General features: G+C 36.5%; 1 protein-coding gene across 2 annotated transcripts; it reads right to left on the reverse strand.

Moving 5' to 3' along the window:
• Positions 1-704: 704 nt before the first annotated feature.
• On the reverse strand, positions 705-21,878 carry ARL5B (ARF like GTPase 5B). Of its 2 annotated transcripts, XM_074834366.1 has the most exons (7): positions 21,739-21,878; positions 14,146-14,206; positions 12,791-12,938; positions 9,799-9,882; positions 7,919-8,070; positions 5,923-5,962; positions 705-909 (listed from the first exon to the last, which is right to left on the reverse strand). In XM_074834366.1, exons 1-7 carry the CDS (start codon positions 21,782-21,784, stop codon positions 763-765), a joined length of 678 nt encoding a protein of 225 aa, XP_074690467.1. In that variant the 5' UTR covers positions 21,785-21,878; the 3' UTR covers positions 705-762. The 2 variants fall into 2 exon arrangements, with proteins under 2 accessions (XP_074690467.1, XP_074690457.1); XM_074834356.1 differs by lacking the exon at positions 705-909 and having other exon boundaries at positions 3,941-5,962.
• Between the last annotated feature and the right edge of the window lie 38 nt (positions 21,879-21,916).

Here is a 21,916-nt window from a genome sequence, read left to right on the forward strand (position 1 = left end):
GCTCAGTGTCAGAACTTGCTTTTAAATATATCATTTACATGAAGCACTAACTTTCTCAGAACGTCATTCTGCTGCCTGTACTGTGGGCAGGGCAGAAACTTAGTATGTACCAGTGTGCCTCACACACTGTGCACACAGTATGCACCGTTCCATTGCTCTACCCTAAGAAGCAAAATATAGGAACACTCGATGTCAAAATGTCATCAAGTTCATTTTAGAAAAAGTTAAAGGTTGTTCCAGGATGGAAGTTCCTATTGCTAGTGTCGGCATCGCAGTCACATTTTTCATATTTGCTCTCTTCACTGTTGCCTTCCAGGCTCTTTCACACAGCAGACTCTACAAAAGGAAAGAGCAAACTCAGCTAAATGCTAAGCATAGCCAAATGCACACACAAAAATCCAAACAAGCTTTTTCCTCCTCTTCCATTTGAATTTGTTTTGCTCTTACTTTGAAAGGGAACAGTCCACTAAAACAAACACCCTTCACTAAAACAAATAAAAATCCATGGTTCCCATGGCTGAAATGATGTGAAAGTCTCCTCAGGATCAAAGTTGGAGCTTTTCCTGGGATGAAAGGAAGCAGGTGTCCAACCAAGATGTTTCATGAACTGGCTACAGTTGTACAAGAAGCAGGCCCTGCTTCTGCCTCAGTGAAGGGACTAAAGATGAAATGCTTTCACTAACCCCCCTACACTGAAAGTCACAATGTTACAGTACTTTGATACCTCTTCACTAAAGAACACAAACAACAAAATCCCCAAATTTAACAGAACAACTCTTCAATTAATTTTATTTTGACAAAAAAAAGTTTTGAGTAGCACTGCTCAAGTTCTCTTCCCATTACTGTGTGCAGTGTGTTTAAATAGCTGGAAAGAATCACTGGCTTGGGAATACTGAAGCTCCTTACCACCTAGCAAGACATTTCAAAAAATAAACAAATAAAAAGCCACATGCAAACCCCTTTACAGCAGTATAATATAAATCTGTATAAGACACCTTAATTTCTTGAACTGGAACACAGTATTATGCTTGCACAGCACAAACAGAAGTTTGACACTAGACCAACACTGCTACTGTAAAAGAAAAAAAAAAAATCTCTAGGTATTACATTTATGGAACTTATTATTCACAGAAAAGAAAAAGGAAGGTCTCCTGCAAGATTAGGGTAACAGCACATATTTCAGAAGAAAAATCCCAGTGGTGAATAATGAGCCTTCAATTTGATACAGAAGGGCTTGCAGAGATTAAAGCTGGAAAACTGCTAGTGCCCACAGTTATTGGAGGAAGCTGTGACATGGATTCTGAGTGTTAGCACAGCCCACCTGGCTAAACTTTAGGAAATCTGTGCCCCTGTACCAGAAACTGTTGTCCAGGTTCTGTAGAACATCCAGCTAGGGGACTCTTTAGATCCCCAGATAAGACGCCAGCAATGTCTTGGAGACTGCTCGGGGCTAGAGGGTAAACATGAACCCAGACAAACTGAGAGAAGGTACTTAAACTATGTAAAAAAAACCCCCAAATTTAAAAAAAATGAGGTAACAGTGAAATGAGATTGGATTTAGCAAAACAGCTGTATGAGGAAAATGTAGCTTACTTGGTAAAACCTATAATGTATGACCACCTTTTTTTGTACAGTACCTCACATGCCTTTGTCAGCATCTTTAGACAAGACAGTACAAGGCAACAATGCTTCATGGGGGGTTGGGGTGGGGGGTGAGGAGGGAGAGAGAAGAAAAAAGAAAACTAAAAAAAAGGACAAGGGCTCAAATTAGAGACAGGATGGAAAGGTAGCACAGCACCATCAAGAAATCAAGACAGCTTGTTTCCTAAGCCTGACCTCCAGTGGTGAGTACAGAGACTAAGATAAGGTATACCCTTAATGCAAGCTGCCATGAACATATTCATGAACAGTGAAAAAAACCCCTATGATACATATTCAGGACCTTTCAAACAGATTGAACATTGCAGTTAATGAAGTAAATTATAAAGAAGTCACATTCAGCCAAAAGGAGAACTTTTATGCCTACGAAAGCTGACATGTCCCAGCTTTAGTTTTCTGAAAATAGTTTTATGTCAGAAGTACACCCCCATTTTAATAACTCAAACTACTGATCTGTCTGTAAATATTTGTCTACAAGTCATGTTTTGTCCAGAAGGTGGTTTTTTTGACAACAACAACAAAAAAATAGAACACAAATGAAAGTACAGTCTCTTAAAAAAATTACCTGAAGAGCAGAAAATCAAACACTTAAGTAATTTTTCATCAGAGCTTTTTATCACCCCAAAACCTTATTTTGCTGTCTGTTACAATATTTACATGGTAAAATGACTACTAGTTTGACTGTGGCATTTTATTTTCAAAACTGGAAAAAATTAAAATTGTATGTTTTATAGGGGGCATTTCAGTTTACAAAGAGCAAATGAACTTTTCAAAAATTTAATACATGAAATGATAATAACATGAATATTTGCAAGCTACAGTAACTGTGAACTGTAGGGTAAGGAAAGGAAAACTGTTTCCTTCTCAACCACAAATTACTCACTTTAATATGCTAAATGGTACAAAAGGAAAAGCAACTTCTTATCATCACAAAATAATTTTTTTTTCCTTAGAAAATGGTTTTCACTTACCATATATTATTGAAGCAGATAAAAAGTAGCTGGACAAAAAAAAGATAGTGAGGATAGTACACTCACTACTCAATTAGCCAGCTTATTTTTTCTGGTATTTATTTATGCAATAAGGCTTTATTCAGTCTTCAAATGATTAACAGGGAGGAAACTTTAAAATTATTACTGGATCTACTTAGTAACAACAGCTAGCTTACAGATGAACACATCAGGGAAGGGGAAAGGGAAAGTCTTATTGTAAAACTTAATTCCACTTCAAATAAACGAAACAAATTAAGCAAAAGAGCTTAAAAGTCTGCAAAGACTGCTTTCAAAAAGCAGATCCTGCCAACCTCATCCAAGCATGACAAAAATTGCTCAAAGGTGCATGCTCATAGAAGCTGCTAAACAAATCAGAAGTACTTCTCTCATAATGTATTATTTTAACACAGTGGCTCTGGTCTTATAAATTAGACTATAACATGCATATCAATTACTTATTATAGTATCCTGTATTTTGAGTGAAATGGATCATTTAGGAGAAAAATCTTTGTGATATTTTACTCAAGAATGTTTTTAAATATTTCCTTATGTTTGTTAATTAGCTTCTCAGAGGAAATTACAGAGTTCTTTGTGAACAGTATATTAAATGCGGAATATTTTTGAAGTGCAAAAACTACCTGTATATTTACTACATACAGATTAACAAAGATAATGCAGTGTTTGGCAGTGCAAAGACACATGCAGTGTTCTAAAGCACTCCATTGTAAAAATTATTTTAATCAAACCACTTTTAGTTTAACAGGCTCTGAAGGTGATTAAAAATAAACTTCCCAAAATTCCACACCAAGCCCTTTTCAAAAAAAAAACCAAACCACAGCATAAATGCCGTGAACAAACTGATATCATAAATAGAAAACTGTTGTAGAAAATTAAGTAGTAAGGTGACCAAAATCATAGCTATTGTCAAGAATTTTTCCTTCTGTAAAGGTACTCAAAGGTCTTAAGTGTTAATGAATTAAGAGTAATTATTCTCATATTCTAAGGTCTACAATATGACCATTTCCTCCTAATCAAAGTTAGACGTCTTACCTCAGGTGAGACTGGATTTAGTAATCAAACTATAGATTTACAAATGGTTTTACCTGGGAAGTGTTAAATATAAAATCATGCATTTTTTTTTAACAAAAAATTTTTAACAATCAAAGGGCTATATATCCAGATAGTGCTTTTTATATATATTCAGGACAACATTCTGAATTACATAAAAATAAACCTGAAAATAAAGCTAAAATGAAAAATGAAATCATCAAGTCACCAAACAAGAGACCTCATTCACAGTATTGTTTTATTTTTTTCATTTATAATTTGCTTTCCTAAGAACAAATCTTATTTTCACACATTAGAACAGTTGTTAACATGAACATTGGAACAATAAGCTGTAGTATCAGATTTTAACCTTGTCTTGCATTCCTTTTTAATTTAAGCACTGCTTTTCACTGATGTAAATTATTTTCTGAGCATTTTGGCTTGACACTCAACATAGTCTTTCTCCTAAACATGACTTTTGCTAGCCAGCATTAATATACAAATTCATTCAACCCATCACCGATTCTATATGTATTCAAAGTCTTTTTTTTAACACTTATGACATAACACTTATGACAACATATTTGTTGATATGTTTAAAACTTCATTAAGCTGTGATCAAATAAAAATGGAGTCAAATTGAAATTTAGAAAACTTAAAATTTTAGTAAAGAAAACTCAGTGTGCATGAATTATCAAAATAAGATTTATCAAAAACATTTGTCATTAAAGGACTCTAGTCAATTAGCTTAATGGTTCTGGTAACCAGACTCCACATGGGTTTTAGGCATGCAAAAGTGCAGAATGGTGCTTTTGGAAAGCCTGCCAAGCATTTATGTAGGTTAGATCCTTGACTGCTGCTGGGATTTCACTAGGCATGGGGTCTCCACTATAGGGTTTTTTTTTTTCCCCCTCAGATGTTTTTTTGGGAGTTTGGTGTTTGGGGTTTTTTGGAATCCAATGTTCTCAATTAACTTCATCCATAGCTTTAGATTCTCTTTACAGATCTAACTTCATCTCCTTCAAACTAAATTAAAAGTTACTAGGTCAAATCTTGCAACATCTGTTTTTCAAATGGAAGCTCTCTGATTTTTCAACTTTCAGTTCCTAAATTACAGGCAAATGAATCTAATTCGAACACCATCAAAAGTTCTCTGCTCCTGTAAATAAGACTAAAACCAAAAATTAAGGCAAAATGTTTTCTCTGTAACAGAATCTGAAAACACATTTGATAGTAGGTAAATAAATGTAAAGATCAGCTTCACTCTGAAGTCTACAAATACAGCACCATGACTTTGTTCTGTTTATGAATCTGGCTTCCCTTCTGATTTGCATTCATTTAGAAAACAGCACTCTCACTAAATGTGAAGAAGGCTCATGTATACGGTATTTAAAATTTTAACAGATTACAGCAAGTCTACACATAACACTGGCTGCTGTGATTCCAAATGTAATTATCAAGAGGTTTATTTTTAAAAAGGTATTCAAGTTCTAAATGACTAAACCAGCACTTAATAACAAAATTTTTATGCACTGGACAGAGATGTATTTTCAAGTAAAAGAAGAATCGTATCCTAGAACTACTTACCAGAGAAATTGAGAATGAAGTAGATTTCTTTTAAGGCAGAAGTTCAATCATATATCAGGTTAAAAGCCACCACAATATTAACTATAACTAACTCATTTAGCTTTTAAAAATTTGCATTCATAACTATTAACTCCCATGCTGGCTAGAACTCTACTGATGTTCCAGATAGTCCAGCTGGAGATATGGTTATCCTTAGAGGCTAAAGCTATGCCAGAGTAAAGTCAACCTACCCACTACTTTTTCATTACTAAACAAACTGCGCTCATTTACGTTAGTAAGTTATATAAACTATTTAGAAAGAGGAAGTATGAAATATTGACAATGACAAAACAGATTTTAAAAAGCTATCATTGAAAAAGTTAGAATACATATTCAGAGGAATTTCAATGCTTAAAAACAGGTTCACATATGTTCATCCAGTTGAAGATTAGTGTATTAAAAAAAGTTAAGAAAATACTTTGTGTTTCAGTTCAACTGCACTTGATTCAAGTACAGCTTGGGGGTTGGCTGATATAAATTAAACATGGTCACTGCCTCAGCAGCCAGAAGTACAGAAAAATGTACATGTTCACAGGATAAATAGAAGTCTCTTCTTTTGGAGAAAAGAAAAAAAAACAAAACAAAAAAGCTATCTCACTCCAATACGGGAGGTCATCCACTCCAAGCCTTGGCATAATCTGAAAGATAAGAGATGTTCTATTGGTACTAGTTCTATTGCAACATTTTTAAAGTATTTTCTACTTTTTGTTATGTTTAAAAACATGTACTTAAAATAAATACAAGCAGGAATTGAGATTGAAACTTGAACAGAGTAAATAGTGTTTTAAACTAAGCCTACTGCAGCTTTAACCGCAAGAGGATGGTCAAGCAAGCTATTTTATTGAAGCTTGGAACTCCTTCAATTTTTCTTCCTTGTAAATCTGAAAGACACTATTATTAACATGCTTACTCATAAGTACATGGAATCAAATAAATTTTTCTTTTCTACAGGTTTCCCATGAAAGACTGCTGGCTTGAAAGCTAGACCTTTACATACTAGAAGACAAAGGACAGGTACCCAGACTGAAGTGGTTCACAAAAAGGCAGTGTATCAAGAATTCCAAAATCTCATTACAAAATTAAAAATATGTTTATAGTCAACATCAAGATTGCATGGGATCTAATCTCCTTACTCAATTTGCATCTCTACCTAAAAGACTTCCACTTCAGAAGACAGGCTTTCCTTTGATTTTCTGGGGATCTAGTTACCTAGTTTACGTCATCTTTAAGCTTTAGCTTTGTAAAGTAATCATGACTTAGCTATTCAAGAGGGTTAGCTTCACTCGTATGGGGTTAATCTCCCTAGACTTCTGTCAGATCTTCCCAAGGAAGATTCAGCTCAACGATCTAACTCTGGGAAATTTTATGAGTTGGTCTCACTGTCACAGTATTAAGTACACTAATTACTCATCTTTTTTTTTTTAAATAAGAAGGAAGCAGCATAGGATGGCCAATGTTTCTAAACCAAAGTTCATATTCATGAATTTCTACCTTCCTCCAAATGCCAACTTATTTGAAGATCTAAGTTAGTACAAAAACTAAATACTCAGAAGTGACTTTAGCAAAACTGGTGGGTAGAAAGCAGAGCTTACTCTTAGCATGAAACAATACAATCCAAAGATTCAATCAAAAAACCAGTTTGTTTTCACTAACACATCCCAACCTAAGGAAGTGAATGCTACTAATCACTCAAGACATCTCCATTACATTAGAAAATACTTCATGCTAGAAGTGAGGAAGATGCTCTCACTTCCAAATACTCAGTTGGATTTACTATTTTTGATGTCACAAGACCACATTATTGCAAAGGTTTTATAACACAGATGCAGAAAAGCTCTATTACACATTAGAAGACTGCTTTAAGAATCAAGATGAAAAATTAGCACACTTCAAACCATGTAAACAAGACACTATCCACCTTGTTACAGGTATCCAAAAGTGCTTCTGGATCTTTATAGACAAAGGATCCAAGGAAAGCTCAGCTTTCCATTTTAGTAATTGCTGGCATAAGGTATAAAAGTTTCAAAATTAGCTACATCAGCCAGATATAGATAAAAGGTTTAATACTGGTAACAATTTTATGTCAGATCTATGTACCTCTTCATCAAAACTATATTTGAATGCTTATCAAAAAAATGAACAAAAAAAAACCCCAAAACAAAACAAACCATCCCAATCTTTCCCCTCCACCTTAGAAGCTTACAGCAGATCAGAATATAAAGGAAGACAACAGTAGACTATTTCTTTAACTACACGAAGAAACAGAATGAGAGGGTAGCGCACAGAGAGTAAACAATTATGCCAACAGCTACATATTTGGAGGAGAGGTGTTGGGTTTTCTTTGTGGTGGTGTTTGGGTTTGGTTTTGGGGTTTTTTTTAACCAATAAGTTGAAAGACTTTCATAGAAATTTGGAGTTTGAGCTATGGAAAAAATCCACAAGGTTCAATAAAGAAAAGGAAAAATTAAAAATGTCCCTCTGACTGCAAAGATCAGAAAATATATTCTTTCAGGAAATCCACATTGGTGTCAGTAGGCTTCTAAATCAGTATTCTCATTTATCATGTATTACTATAATAACCAGTAAGCATTTACCCTTCTCCTGTCAGAGCACAACAGGACTGAATGTGCCACGGGTGATCCTTTATGGAGCTAAGAGTGAGGTATGTAGATATCTCAGCAGCTGTCATGCAACCTTTCATGTCCTGCTTGTTTGCAAAGATGAGAACTGCAGCCTTCCGTAAATCCTAGAAGTAATTTAAAGTATTCATAATAGTTATTATAAAGAACTAAAAGGCTACTGCATTAACTGAAGTTCTTAGAAGAACTGTATTCGAGCTAATCTGCAATTACAAAGCAGCATGGAGTTTTAACAGATGTAGTGCATTAAAAATTAATTACATTAAGACTGAAGAAACCAATTTATTCTTAAGTTTTCTCCACAGAGAATCAAATTATAATGTATTATATGACTATCCTTTTGGTGTTGACCACATGTTCGTATATTAGCTAATGAAAGTCTTGTTAAAATATATTTCATAAAGCTCCAAACCATCCACCCAGCAGAATTATTACTGGATAAACATTCCAAAATCTACATTAGGTACTATTCAAATGGAAAAGCCTGCTAGCTATCATTCCCTTGAAATTACTTTCAACTTCATGAAACAGGTTCTGTAGTGATTAAGGCAGTAACGATTTAAGAAAACTATCTAAATTCTTTTAAATTTTATCCTATTGTTCTGAAAAGGGAGCTCTAACAATGCTGCAGCAGCTTTAGTAAAAGCAGAAACTAACAGAAAGTTGGTTTGTTTCTGTACGAAAATTAGGTTTCCACATAGCAATGAGAGAAGAACTGGGATGTATGGTTCTAGGAGTGCAGGAGGGTAAACAAATGCAATACTCAGGAAACTGACAGTTGTGATTAAAAGTGTTCAACACATTTAAATGTATATTAAATTTTGAAACTACTTCTCCCTCAAGAGAAAAAAACCCCAAACCTCTATAGTCCAAAGTTGAAAATTCACTCCTACAAGTAGTCCTGTCGAGGCCTACTGACTGTTTTCAAGACATGGTAGATGACAATCTCGTAAGAGTTTACAACAGCGGAAACTCATAAATTACATGGGAAAACTTCACTACAAAAAGTCATCTTTCCACCTTTTTTGGTAGTGTATTTGTTTCTTACTGCCAGACCCAAACTACATTAATAATAGCTATCAAGTAAAAACCTCACTCATTTGAAACAATGCAAATCTCTTGGAGAAATGAACTCCACAGAATTACTTGCACTGTACTACGTTCTTTTCCTTCAAAAATTGAGATATTTAGATTTAAAACAACCCTAATTTAGCTTGAGAGTGATCACGGAAGGTTTTAATGTAATTTAGCTAATCCAATGTAGACATTAATTTAGGATGTTTGAGGGAGTTGACCCAATGTTGAACAGTCCTCAATATAACATAAAATAATAAAACTACAAACAAAATAAGTCAGAAGGAAACTGAACTGAAACTATTTTATCCATAGTATTAGATATGCTCCTTAATTTTAAAGAACTGGATTAAACCAAACAAGAAAGAGAAATGGAATTGCCTACTTCCTAATATAAAAATAAAAATGAAAAAAAAAAAGTTTCCTGAAATTTTAACCATTTAACTGAAAGAAGAGAGATAGTGGTGGTGAACAATAATACCGAGTTACATTAATATGAAGTTTAAGATATTTTACAAGTCCGACATATGCAAAGTAGAATGATCTGATTACAATCAAGCAAGCCCTCTTCTAAGAGTGTTTCATAATAATTTTCCTGTGTATCTATAATTTATATGGTTTTAAAATGTAACCAACATACATGCACATTTAGGCTCAGAATTTTTTTTGTGACAGTATAATTTTTGCTAACATAGGAAGCACGTAACGTTATTCGACTGTTTACTACAAAAGAAAACTATTATCTCAATTCCCCACCATACCTCATGAGCCAGCATTCTATAAAGTTCTTCTTTTGTAATAGAAAGTCGCTCTCTATCAATGCTGTCAACAACAAGAATGATGAACTAGGGGAAAAAACAACAGTACAGTATGTAAGTACAAAGTATAAATTACAGAAAGCATGTTTTCAAGAGACCACTACCACAAGTCTTCCTGCATGACGGACATTGACTTTCAGAGCGCACTAGAAAATAGAACAAGAGGTTTATTGTTACAGTCTTTTGCTAGAGCACTGGGAATCATACATGAAGATTACAGTTTATAAAAAAAAAATAATTATTGTGCTTGTACATTTCAGCACTGCTATTAAAATCTACTTTCATGTACTATGGTTAAATCTCCCTGGTAGATTTTCAGGCCCTACATCATTAGCAAAGTAGTGATGTAGGTACCAAAAGCACCTACATAGAGTGGATTACATCTAAAATGTGGATGACAAACTTGCTACACAGTTACCAATAAAACAGCTATTACTGTCCACTACTACTTGCATACTCAGAAAACTGTAAAACTGAAAATGAAATTCCCTATTTTGAAAGAAGCATTTTTAGCAATTCAGCATCATCTTACTCACAAGGCTTAAGGAATGTTATTTCAAAGTAGTACATCAGACCTCAGTAAGCTATGTACCTGTAGGGCTTAGCATTATGTTGTTGCACAACACCTGAACCTTTGTACCACAAAGGGCCTGTGCAGTTGGCCTCTCACTCACACCTCTTCCACCTAGGTACTTGGAAATGGCTATAGCAGTGATTTTACCCTTACTGTTCCTGTCAGGCACATAATTCTCATGGCCATGCACTTGTGAATCCTGAGACACTGCCAGATCTGGCGCATCAGATCTCCCATGGGAAGCAATTGTCACTGGTATGAAAATTACTCTCTTTTACCCTGCTCCTTCTGCCGCTTGTCTTGTACCTTCTGTGCCTTATACTAGAGAGGAAAAAGACACAGCATTACATAGTAGGTAATACATAAATGCTTGTAAGCGTTAAACGCAAACCATAACAAATGATCAGTGTTCAACATTTGCCCTGCGCAGAGCGTGCTCCAAGCAGCGCTAACAGCATCACAGGTGGGAACAATGAGGAGGGAGATCAAGCACGTTCTGATGAAAATTATACAGATACTATCAAAAAAAAAAAAAGTTACAGGGAACACATGCTGCACTGGAGAGGAAACCAAAGAGATTACATTCACCTGAGAGACTCCATCACTTCTCTCCCCAGACAGAAACACTTTTCCAACCCTTTTCTCTTTTACCATAGCTTTCTTTTGGCTTGCCCCCATCCCCAATAACTTAATCATGAAAGCACCCTCCCCTTTCCTCTCCCCCCAGATCTCGTGTCTGTAAGCATGTCTCAACATCCTTTCTGTAAGAATACTATCTGATTCTTAAAACAGAATTGCAGAATTAGCAATGTCAAGTTGAAGCTAATTAGGACAGGTATGCACCAAAAAGCTTATTTGTGGAATTTTTATATTACTCCAAAGATTTTGTTTATATTCCTTCAATTTACAGATAAGGAAAAAGAGAAAAGAGAGATAGTAACAAAGAAGTAGGATTAGAAGCCACCACTATAATTCTCCAACATATGCTCCAAATCACTTTGCCTTATAAAATGAAGGAGATTCATTACCCATTGAAAATGACAACAAAGTACGAAAAAATAAGTCAATTTAATGCTGCTGTGGCTTTGAGAAGTCTAACAGAGGAGGAGGAACAGTCAAGGAATTATTCCCATCAGGGAGGTTAGGATTAGCATACTGAACAGACCCCTTTTCTTACTCAACTGTTTCCAGCAGACAAAACTTCTAAGGGAAAGTTCTTCTCTCCAAGTGCTAGAAAGCACTGGTTTTCAAAAACTTACTAGCCAGAATATGATGAAGAACATCCCAAAAGGATCAAAGAAAGGAGTAACATATGCATTTCCCCAAATGCCAAAATCAAAGATTCTCACTGGACAAACGTCAAGAACTTATTGTTATTGCACCAGATAATGCTGGCAGAAGTATCTTCACCCTCACGTGTGTCTTAGATGTAGTCATGCTTTTCTAGATAAAATTAAAACCAAGTTTAAAATACTAGAGATGAAGGTTGAGATGTCATTTCGGTAGATAAAAAGTTTCTGAACATCGGGGATGGATCACTCTAATCTCTCTCTCAAAGAGGGGCATAGGACAGAAAACCTCATTTTACAGGAGGATGGAATGCTTATATAAAGAGTAATATCTACAAGAGATCTCTTCTTTTTGTGCGAATGGCAAGAAATTGTCTAAAATCTTTTACATCAATGTAGAAGTCTCAAAGCGAGTCTACAGAGATTTTATATGCATGTTGCGTTGACAACCTTTTGGCATCAAAGACTGGCATAAAAAACAAACCTCCAAAAGACAACTGTTGCTGAGTTCTACTCCAAACCTTTCCAGAAATGGCAGCTTTACCAGTACCTTTGAGTATTGCACAGCCAGACTTTCCATTATCCTTTGAATAAAAGCCACAAGCTGATGAGCTTTTTAAATACTGTTGCCTAGAGAAAGTTTCATTCGCCATTCTTAATTATCATTACCTCAAAAACATTTCAGACTAGATGTACAGAAGTTAGGTTAACCACTGCAAATGCACACCAAATTTGCAAAGTACACTGTTTTTTTTTAAAATCTACTTGGAAAAACATGCAAAAAACCTGTTTGATCTGAAATGTATTTTGATATCATTTGATTATCTAGGAATATAGTCTACCTTCAGTTTATACCACAGATCAGACAACATTAAAGTATACAGGAAAAATACTTCAAATATTACCAGAAAGTTGGCATACCAGAGACACCGTACACTTTTTGGGTTTGTTCTTCCTCAAAAAGATTTAAAAACAATACAGTTAAAATATTTACAAAAATCTACCAATATTCCTAACAAATAATTTCAAACAAACTTATTAAATTTGCAGACTTCAAAGCACCACCTCATACCTCTGTGTTTGAGTAATATGTATTCCACGATGACCGTAACGATTCTTGTCCTCCAATATCCCACATTAAGAAATGAGTATTTTTCACCACTATTTCTTCTACATTGCTTCCTATGGTTGGAGAAGTATGAACCACTTCATTCATTAAGCTAAAGGAAACAATATCACACCATAAAGACCAGACAGTAAAATCCACAAGGGTTCTCACAGCTCAATTACAACAAATTTGTTGTAGACAATGTAAATATGTGTAATGGATAAAAAAAGATTAGAAAACAAGGCATATTTCAAAAAGCTATACATTTGAATTTTTATAGAAATAAAGCAAACGTTTAAGAGCAGTTCTTCAGTAAAAAGATTAGTTCAATCTGAATTTCGGCTAAAAACTGGTTGATGAAGTTCTAGTGTGCTTTAATAGCGGAGACTGTAGACATGCCTAAAGATATCGGCAACGAAAAATAAGCACATAAAAGGTGTATAAGAAGTGGATAAGCACCTGCCTTTTCAGAAGCTTCTCTTTTTAAAGGACACTCTTTAACAGATACTTAAACTGCACTTGTTTCAAAGTAGAAACTGCTATTCTAAAGATCCCAAATAAGGGGAACACTAAACTGGATAAAATATAAATCAGATTACCAGGGCACTCAACTTAGTAATTTAATATTAAAACAAATTCCAAAGGACTGTTTGTTTACATAGCTGAAAATTTCTCAGTACTACCTTTAAGTTTTGTCAAAAGTGCTTAGGAAAAAGTTTTTTTGTTGGAAAACATCCTCTGTTGCCTTCATATCCAAATACATGCATAGCAATTTGGCTACACCCTCCTCCTTTTCCACAATTACAATAGTAATTATCTTCCTGCCAATATTCTTGAATTTATCATAGATATTATTGTAATGATGACAAGATTTGGGTGCAATGATGTTATTGAAAATGCTTAAGGTAGTACCCAGGCAAGATGAACTACTATTTTGGTGAATCCTCCATCATAAATTTTAGACACAGGAATCAGGAAACATTAATGGATTTTTGCAGAGTGACTAGAATTTCCATTAATTTAAAAATCACTTCCTTCTCTGCAATTCTTGGCGACAGGATAGGCTTTGATTGCAAAAGAATTTCCAGTGCACTTTCTGCCAGTATGTACAATTTTTGTTATTCAACTTACAGTTCTGTTTTAAAACACTATAGTTCCTTCACTTATCACTTAAATATTTACTCTGTTTAGAACAACTGATACCATTAATGTACAAACTGTGATCTGGTACCTCAGAGGTTCCACCAGTTTGCAAAGCTGAATTTTCAATGATTAAACAGTGGCAAATACCAAAATGTAAACAGAAATCATATACTTACAACTGGTAAAGAATAGTAGTCTTTCCAGCATTATCAAGTCCCACTATGATTACTTTATGCTCTGCATATACACAAAAAAGACAAGAACAAATTAGTGGAAACAGCAATAATTATAATTCCCATGAATCACTTTTCCTTGATGAAGAAAGCAACTGCTTGTTTGTTTTATTTCAACAGCTTACACAGAATACTGGTGATTTCAGTACAGAAAATAAAAATCCACAAAACCTCATCTTCTCTTGAGACTAAAGTTTTAGGAGAAGTCAGTACTGGAAGTCTTCACAAAGGAATAGTTACTAATATGATTACTTCATCAAAATAATCTAGTTTTAGAAAGAAAAGTAAAATGAAAAAGTATAACTCATAGCAGTGTATCATCTTAAGAATAGCACCAAACATCCAAAGACTGCATGAAATATTAGCCTAACATTCGAGGCTCAATAACAGCCACTTGTTAAGGGACCACCATAATTCACAGAGTAAAAACTAAGAGGAAGCTGCATTTTGAATAGATCAGAAATTCCAGTGTTGCAATTTCTGAACTGAAAAGTCACAGAATAACAGAATGGTTGAGGTTGGAAGACACTGCGGGAGGTCATCTGGTCCAGCCCCCCTGCTCAAGCAGGGCCACCTACAGCCAGTTGCCCAGGATTGTGTTCAGGCAGCTTGTGAGTATCTCCAAGAGTGGAGACTCCACAATCTCCCTGGACAACCTGTGCCAGTGCTCAGTCACCCTCACAGTGAAAACGTGTTTCCTGATGTTCAGAGGGAACCTCCTGTGTTCCTGTTTCTGTCCTGTCACTGGGCACCACTGAGACAAGCTGGCTCTATCCTCTTTGCACCCTCCCTTCAGGTATTTATATACATTAACAAGATCTCCCCTGAGCCTTCTCTTCTCCAGGCTGAACAGTCCCAGGTGTCTCAGCCTTTTCTCATACATGAGATGCTCCTGTCCCTTCATCATCTTTGTGGCCCTTCCTTGGACTCTCTCCAGTATGTCCACGTCTCTCTTGTACTGAGGGGTGTGGAAGTTGGACTCACTCCAGATGAGGCCTTACCAGTTCTGAGCAGAAGGGAAAGATCACCTCCCTCAACCGCTGGAAACTCAAGCTTATAGAATAGTGATCTTCTAAATGCTGCAATATTATTTTTCCAGGCACAGGGGAAACAAAACCAAACCCAAACAAAACCAACAGAAAAACCCCAGAACTTATATGCTTCTCTGTAGTTAATCCTTCTTAGAATTTCAAATACAGCAGCACAGCCAACTAGAATGGTGGTTCTTTTGATAAATGTGTAAAGTTAGAAGATACTCATCTGCTTACTGACAAAAAAGCAAATCACTTGAGAGGAGAGAATTTACAAATGGATACTAGAAGTAAAACTTGTGTAAGTCTGTGAATAGGCTCACTTTTGAAGGGGCAATATTTAAAAATCTAGGGCACTTATTCCAAAGCAAAACATGGTTCACAGCTTAAGGTATTCCTCTAAAATACCACATTCAATCTACAAGACTTATAACAAATTACTAAAAGATCAGAAGATCTATCATAAATATCAAGTTGGTGATTTTTTGTCAGCAAGTGGGCAGTCTAAGGAAGAACTAAAGTGCTTGTTGCTTGTTTGTTCATGTTTTGTTTGGGGGTTGTTTTGTTGGTTTGGGGTTTTTTGGGGGGTTTTTTTGTTTGCTTGTTTTTAAATTATTTATATATAATAACCTAGGTCTTTTCAATATTGAAACTGATTTTAATAAAATGATCTCTTCCTTGGGACTTTTAGAAGTTTTGCTATGCAGTATGGCCCTAACAGATGTTGAAAGGTATTTCCTTGTATCAGTTCCCTTACTACTGCATCCTGCCATCATGTTCTAAGGAAAGAACTTTTCCTGGCCTTACATCCAGTGATACTTCTAGCCCCATAAGCAGAAGTAATTAATAACCTTTCCCAATACATAAATGGTATGAAATCCTCTCTGCTTTCAACCCTAATAAACAATACCATAGTTAAGTTTAAAGAACTTTCAAAGTTCAAACACAGAAATACCCCTCTGTTGTTTTCAAAACAGTCATGTTGTCAACTATTGCTTGGAAGAAGATGATTCTACTTCTGCAACATTCTGTTTATTTTCAAGGAGGAAAAGACAAGGAATTCCAGACAGGCATTACATTTCTCTTTCCCACCTTCACATCAGAATACAGTCTTACTTAGGAATGAATGAGAAGTGTTGGATGAAACAATATCACGGTACTTAAAGTAATGAAAAAAAACCCAAACCTGCATTGAGATGACTGTTTTTGAAAGCCACTGAATGGTTTAACACTAATTGGGGAAAAAAGGAACAGCTTATTTGTGTTACTCCACAGTCAAATGGTATTTTATAGAGTAACTGGATAAGCACAAACAACAAACAGTCACACAAGTGTTAATTAATGTTGGTTTGGGGATGAAAATAATATGAAAGCATCACTACCTCTTACAAATATCAGTTTCCACTTTTTACTAATGCAGTTGCTTCCAGAACTGTCATCTAAAGTAATGGAAAACTCTTAACTTAAAAAATCAACTTTTGAATATGTTTGTGTCTAGATTGGTTAGATTACAGAATTTTAACTTGTATATGTGCATTAGAGGAAAAACACATGAACTTAAAAACTGCCAAACTAAGAACGAAATTTTAGCAAGACAAGTACTTGTTTACAAGAGCAACTAGCAGAAGATAGATGCTACATCTAAGTGAAAGGATAATTATGGAGTAAACCACAGGCAGCGATTTATGCTCATATTTGTGTTCTGTACTTATAGACTAACCCAATTTCTCACTTTCACTGGCTGGTATTCAAACTCAGTTTGGGTTGAACTCAGTATCTTCCCAGTCCACCATGTTCTTGGCAAAAGAAGAAAATCCAGAGCAGAATCTTTATAAATCAGGTAGAAAGTGGGAAAAAAGTAAGTAGAAAAAATAGGCATATGCAGTGGAAAAAAAGACAGTATTAGACTACTGTTTAAAAGAATCCAAAGAATTCTGTTATAACAACCATTCCTAGCAGACTGTTTAAAAAAAAAAAGTACATAGTATTGTTAAAAAAAAATCTCTGGCAGTCTAGTATGACAAAATAATAGGACAGTGAAGATGATCTTCTTGCAGATGTTAGAAGGAAGACATAATATGCTCTTCACTTACTCTTTTAAATTCTTCTGTGGTAACGGATCCAAAACTGAAGATTCAATTTCCCCAACTTTGCCCTTTTTCCTCTAATTCACAAAAATCAAAAATAAATGTAAATAATGATGAGCAAGGCTCATTTCCAACATATTTGAAAGAATAAATAAATATTGGAAGGGATATCTGTACTTTTCAAGCTGTGAAACACAAACCCCACACCTAGTTCCAAAGAACAAGAATCTTGGAGGCTTCAAGGCTGAAGACAGAATGCAGATAGAAGTTTGCTACGCAGGAGGCAGGAGGAGTAGCATTTTACTAAAGTTCAAAGACATTTCAATACAAGGATTCATTCTGCACACTAAAAGCTGCCTTAGAGTCTTCTTTTAGGCACAAAAAACCTGGTTAAATACATCTCGTATTTCCAGACTGGATTACAAGAAAGTAGCCTTTAGTAGTCACTGGAACCAAAATCCACTTGGTTTTGCAGTTAACGGTCTCTGCTAAACTGTGGAGTTACAGAAGTTTACCCACCTTGACTTAGAGGTTACCATTATTTTTCTTACAGCAGCTTTTTAACGTCTATAGCATTTATTCAGAGCAACCTGGAAGACTTTGAACACCTATCATTCAAAAAAATTAAAATACAGATTTGTGAACTTCTTAAAGAACTATATCAGCACACACACACAGAGAAAGGAATAAGGTATTGATAACTGTCAGAGTTGCCTTTATCAGGGTTGCTGATGCTCACTTCTGTTTTTTCCTTATGGTTTCATTAAGAGCAATCTTGATAGTACTGATGGAATGGTAAGTCAAGCAAGTTTTATTCAACTATGTGTTAACACAGGCAATCAGCAAGTTGCTCTAACATTTATTCATATTACTACACGCTGCTTAGAAGACTGTGCCATTTGAGTACCAAATCATAGCTTAAATAAGGCCCTGGAACAGTTTAAAGACTACTGCCAAACTCAAACTGGAAATGAACCCTTCCAAACATATTCACAGAACTAAACAGATTATTCCCTGATGGACCGTGTTCACTGCAGAGACTGTTAGCCTTCCTCTCTTTCATTAGTCATTGACCCAGATCAGCACAGGCATCACCCAGTTTCCTTAAACTGCTCTGCACTGCAGTTTTTCTTATTCCATAATCCCCCATACCAGATTTGGAGAGTAGATGGTGCACTGCAATGGAAAAGCAAGTGCATTATGCCAGGGGAGCAAGAAAAAGAGGCAAAGAAAGGCTTTCCCTTTCTAAAAGTTCCCATCATAGGCCAAAGCCACGTAACGCTATTTTAACTGTTACATTTTCCACCATGAGCCAGTCTGGGTTTGCCAAAATGGGCTAACCATAATCAAAATGGGCTGAACCACTGGAACAATTTCTGCTGCATGTACAGTGAGTTGAAAAAGAACCACAGACAGATTTAACTCCCTGGTAAGAACACACAGATGCTACCCAAGTCATAGGGCTAAAACAGTTGAATACTAATAGCAATAAATGCTCCTGGAAGAGGTCAATAGATAACACTAGTCAACAGACACTTATCACGGAATGTCTTTAGAAAAAGATTAGGTCAAGTCTCTCGACCTTCTTTCCAGTACCTCATCTTTTCCATTGGAAAGGATGGTAAGAGAATCAAACTGCAGGAGTAGTAAAGAAGATGTGTAATTTAATAAAATGATATTCAGTGCTTCAGTAGGATATAAGGTACCTTCCTTACAAGGTTCTCCTGCCAGGCAGAAGTCACTCTGAATTAACTCAATTTTCTGTACATTGCGCATTTACTGTAACTGCACTGAACCCTGAGGCACAAAAACACACGGGGCTTATTTTAAGATGTTAGTTATCTTAAGATGTGCATTTTTCAGAAAGCTACCAATATATCTTCCTCCTGTGAGTTAACAGTATTAGCTCACCAGTAGATATTTCTTTAATGCTGTCCAGACATTGTTGATCAAGTACCTTTCAGAATGGACATTTTCAGCTCAGCTATTATTCACATTCATGTAAAGCAATACTGCAGTGCATAATTAATATTCAAGTGAAATGCCGACGATTTCCTGTTCTCTATCTTCTAGCACTTAGACACACCTCCCCCATGCTCTGCTTGATGGAAGACAGATGGCACTTTCTAAATCATTGCTTTGTTTAACCTTTCATTTTTCCAGTATCAAGTGCTTCAGACTATCAGCACAACCCACACTAGCCATGGTGAACTGATGATATGCTCCACACACATCGGAGTCTATTTGCATCTTTGGCACATTCCCTCTAGATAGTCAAAATCACTGTGTAAGCTACCGTGCTAGTCTGCTCAACAAGCAGTTTCATGGGACAGCGTATAAATTCTCCAATAAAATTGTCTAGCTTTGATATAACCAGAAGACCAACAAAAGCAAACTCAATAATTACTACCCTTTATTATTACTAATAATATTATTTACAGGAAAATAGTAATGTAATTAGAGAATAATTTCCCACTAGATGTGTCAAAACTTTATGTTTGAAGAGAATTTTCTAGGATGGTATTTCAATTTTGGGCATGAAAAGAAAATCACTTTCTTCTCTATGGTCACCACAAGAAGAGGGGCAAAAAAACCCGAAAAGACCAAACCAAACCAAAAAGAACCCCTGCAACAAAACAAGATCAGAACACACCCCAGAAGCCTGCCATTGAGATGAAAGCCAAACAGTAAGTATTTCATGGTAGCGCCTCATCTATCTTAACTGTGATACTAATTTTTATTAACATTTTAAATGTATGAAGAATAACTTTCAGGAATTAATATACAGTAACAAAGACAACATGTTTTACACTAATGAAATAGAATCAATGTAATCTAATGTTGTCATGTACAAAAAAAAAAAAAAAACACACACAAAAAACCCAACCAAACTGCACCTCTTACTTCCTTCCTGAAGATATGTATTGACATCATAAGGTACCATGTAGACCAACACTAAAAGCCACTGGAAGTTATTTCCTGATCAGTTTTCTGCTTATAGACATCTCTTGGAGTTCTTCACGGAAGGAAAGGAGTCACAGATTGCAGTATTTGATGAAAACCAAAAGAGTACACTGCTTTCTGGAGAATAGGGGGAACCTTGAATCTTAACAAATGGGTTTTCCAGTTCAGAAAACTAAGAATCTTCAAATCAACAACAACAAAAAATTCAGAAAACTGTTAGAAGAGTTCAGAAACAATGTAGTGGGATAGTGTGTGTGTGTGTGGGGGGGGAAGATAAATGGTCTGCATCTCCCTCCGACTCCTATCTCATGAAAGGACAGTGTGATACATAGATCTTAATACCTACACACACTGACACTTTTCTGTGGTATTGACAGAATTAGAATGGGTTATGTGCACTCACAGGGACAAGACTACTAAAAGCACACCAGGAATACCCACCTCCCAAAACTTGCAAAATTGTATTAGCAACAGTGTTGTACAAAAAAAGATTAACTATATTTTTAGTAACTTTAAAGTGAGAATGAGTGTACATTTGGAAACCTCATGAGAGAACAGTAATATAAACATCAGTTTGCCTGCTCTAAACTCGGGGCCTCACACAAAAACAATCCAAATGATAAATTCTTTGACTATTTTATTTTCTAACTAAAGAAGTCCAGGTAAACAAGATTCATTAAAATAAATAAGCAGATAAAACATATTTTTCTATTTTTATAACTGTTTGAGCTAAAAGTGGTGGCAGCCACAAGTTTTGAACTCTGGATTACAGCATGAGCCATTATTGTGGGCTGGCTGCACTAGGTAGGAGAGAACGGAAAGCTATCCTCTTACGACCTTTTTATTATTGGCTTGAGAAGTTAATTTCTTGGGTCACTAATTGTATTTAACTAGCATCTTTGCCAAAACACAGGCAGATCTTTACCTCAAGGGCCCCAACAATAATTTTGGTGGACTTTTTTCTTGATAAAGATAAAACCAGCACGATTTTAGCAGCAGACCCTGACTTAAAAACGGAGGGACTGCAAAGACAAACAAGACCTCCATCGTCCATCAAAGCTTCAGCCGCTACAGCGGTGAACAACCATGTCTGAGAGGCAGCCGCATTCGTCACGACGCGAAGCGGGGAGCACACCCGCGGCTCGAAGGGCGGCCCGGGATACGCGAGGCGTTCGGAGCAGCCGGGGGGGAAAAGGGGGCCGAGGGGACCACCTCAGCCTCAGAAACAAAGCGGCTCCGAGCATGAGGCGCCGCAGAACCCGCGCTACAGGCGCTGCACAAAGAAAAGCCCAACTTTCGCCGGGGCGCGCCCTCAGGTGAAGCCCGGCGACCGGAGCAGGCCTCCGACGGCTGCCCGCGGACCCCTCAGCCCCGCGGGCGCCGCTCCCCGCCCCACCCCCACCAGCGTGCCGCCCGCCCCACCTCTCCGCACCGACTCGGGCGCCCGCGCGCACCTTGGCTACCGAAGAGACTCCACAGCTTGGCGAAGATCAGGCCCATGCCTGGCCTCGGCTTCCCGCCGAGCCCCCCGGGCACCCAGGGCTCGGCCAGGCGGCGGCGGCAGCTCCGGTCGGGCGGACGCAGCCCGCAGCGACCCCGGGGCAGCGGGGGGGGGTAGGGAGGGCGGGCATA

This window comes from Strix aluco, chromosome 1, assembly GCF_031877795.1.
Source record: "Strix aluco isolate bStrAlu1 chromosome 1, bStrAlu1.hap1, whole genome shotgun sequence".
Taxonomy (NCBI): Eukaryota; Metazoa; Chordata; class Aves; order Strigiformes; family Strigidae; genus Strix; species Strix aluco.

Coding starts and splice junctions, on each gene's coding strand:
- ARL5B (XM_074834366.1), bottom strand. CDS start 21,784: ATGGGCCTGATCTTCGCCAAGCTGTGGAGTCTCTTCGGTAGCCAAG. Junction 14,207..21,738: donor GAGTCTCTTCGGTAGCCAAG/GTGCGCGCGGGC, acceptor GTGTATATGCAG/AGCATAAAGTAATCATAGTG. Junction 12,939..14,145: donor ACTACTATTCTTTACCAGTT/GTAAGTATATGA, acceptor TGTTTCCTTTAG/CTTAATGAATGAAGTGGTTC.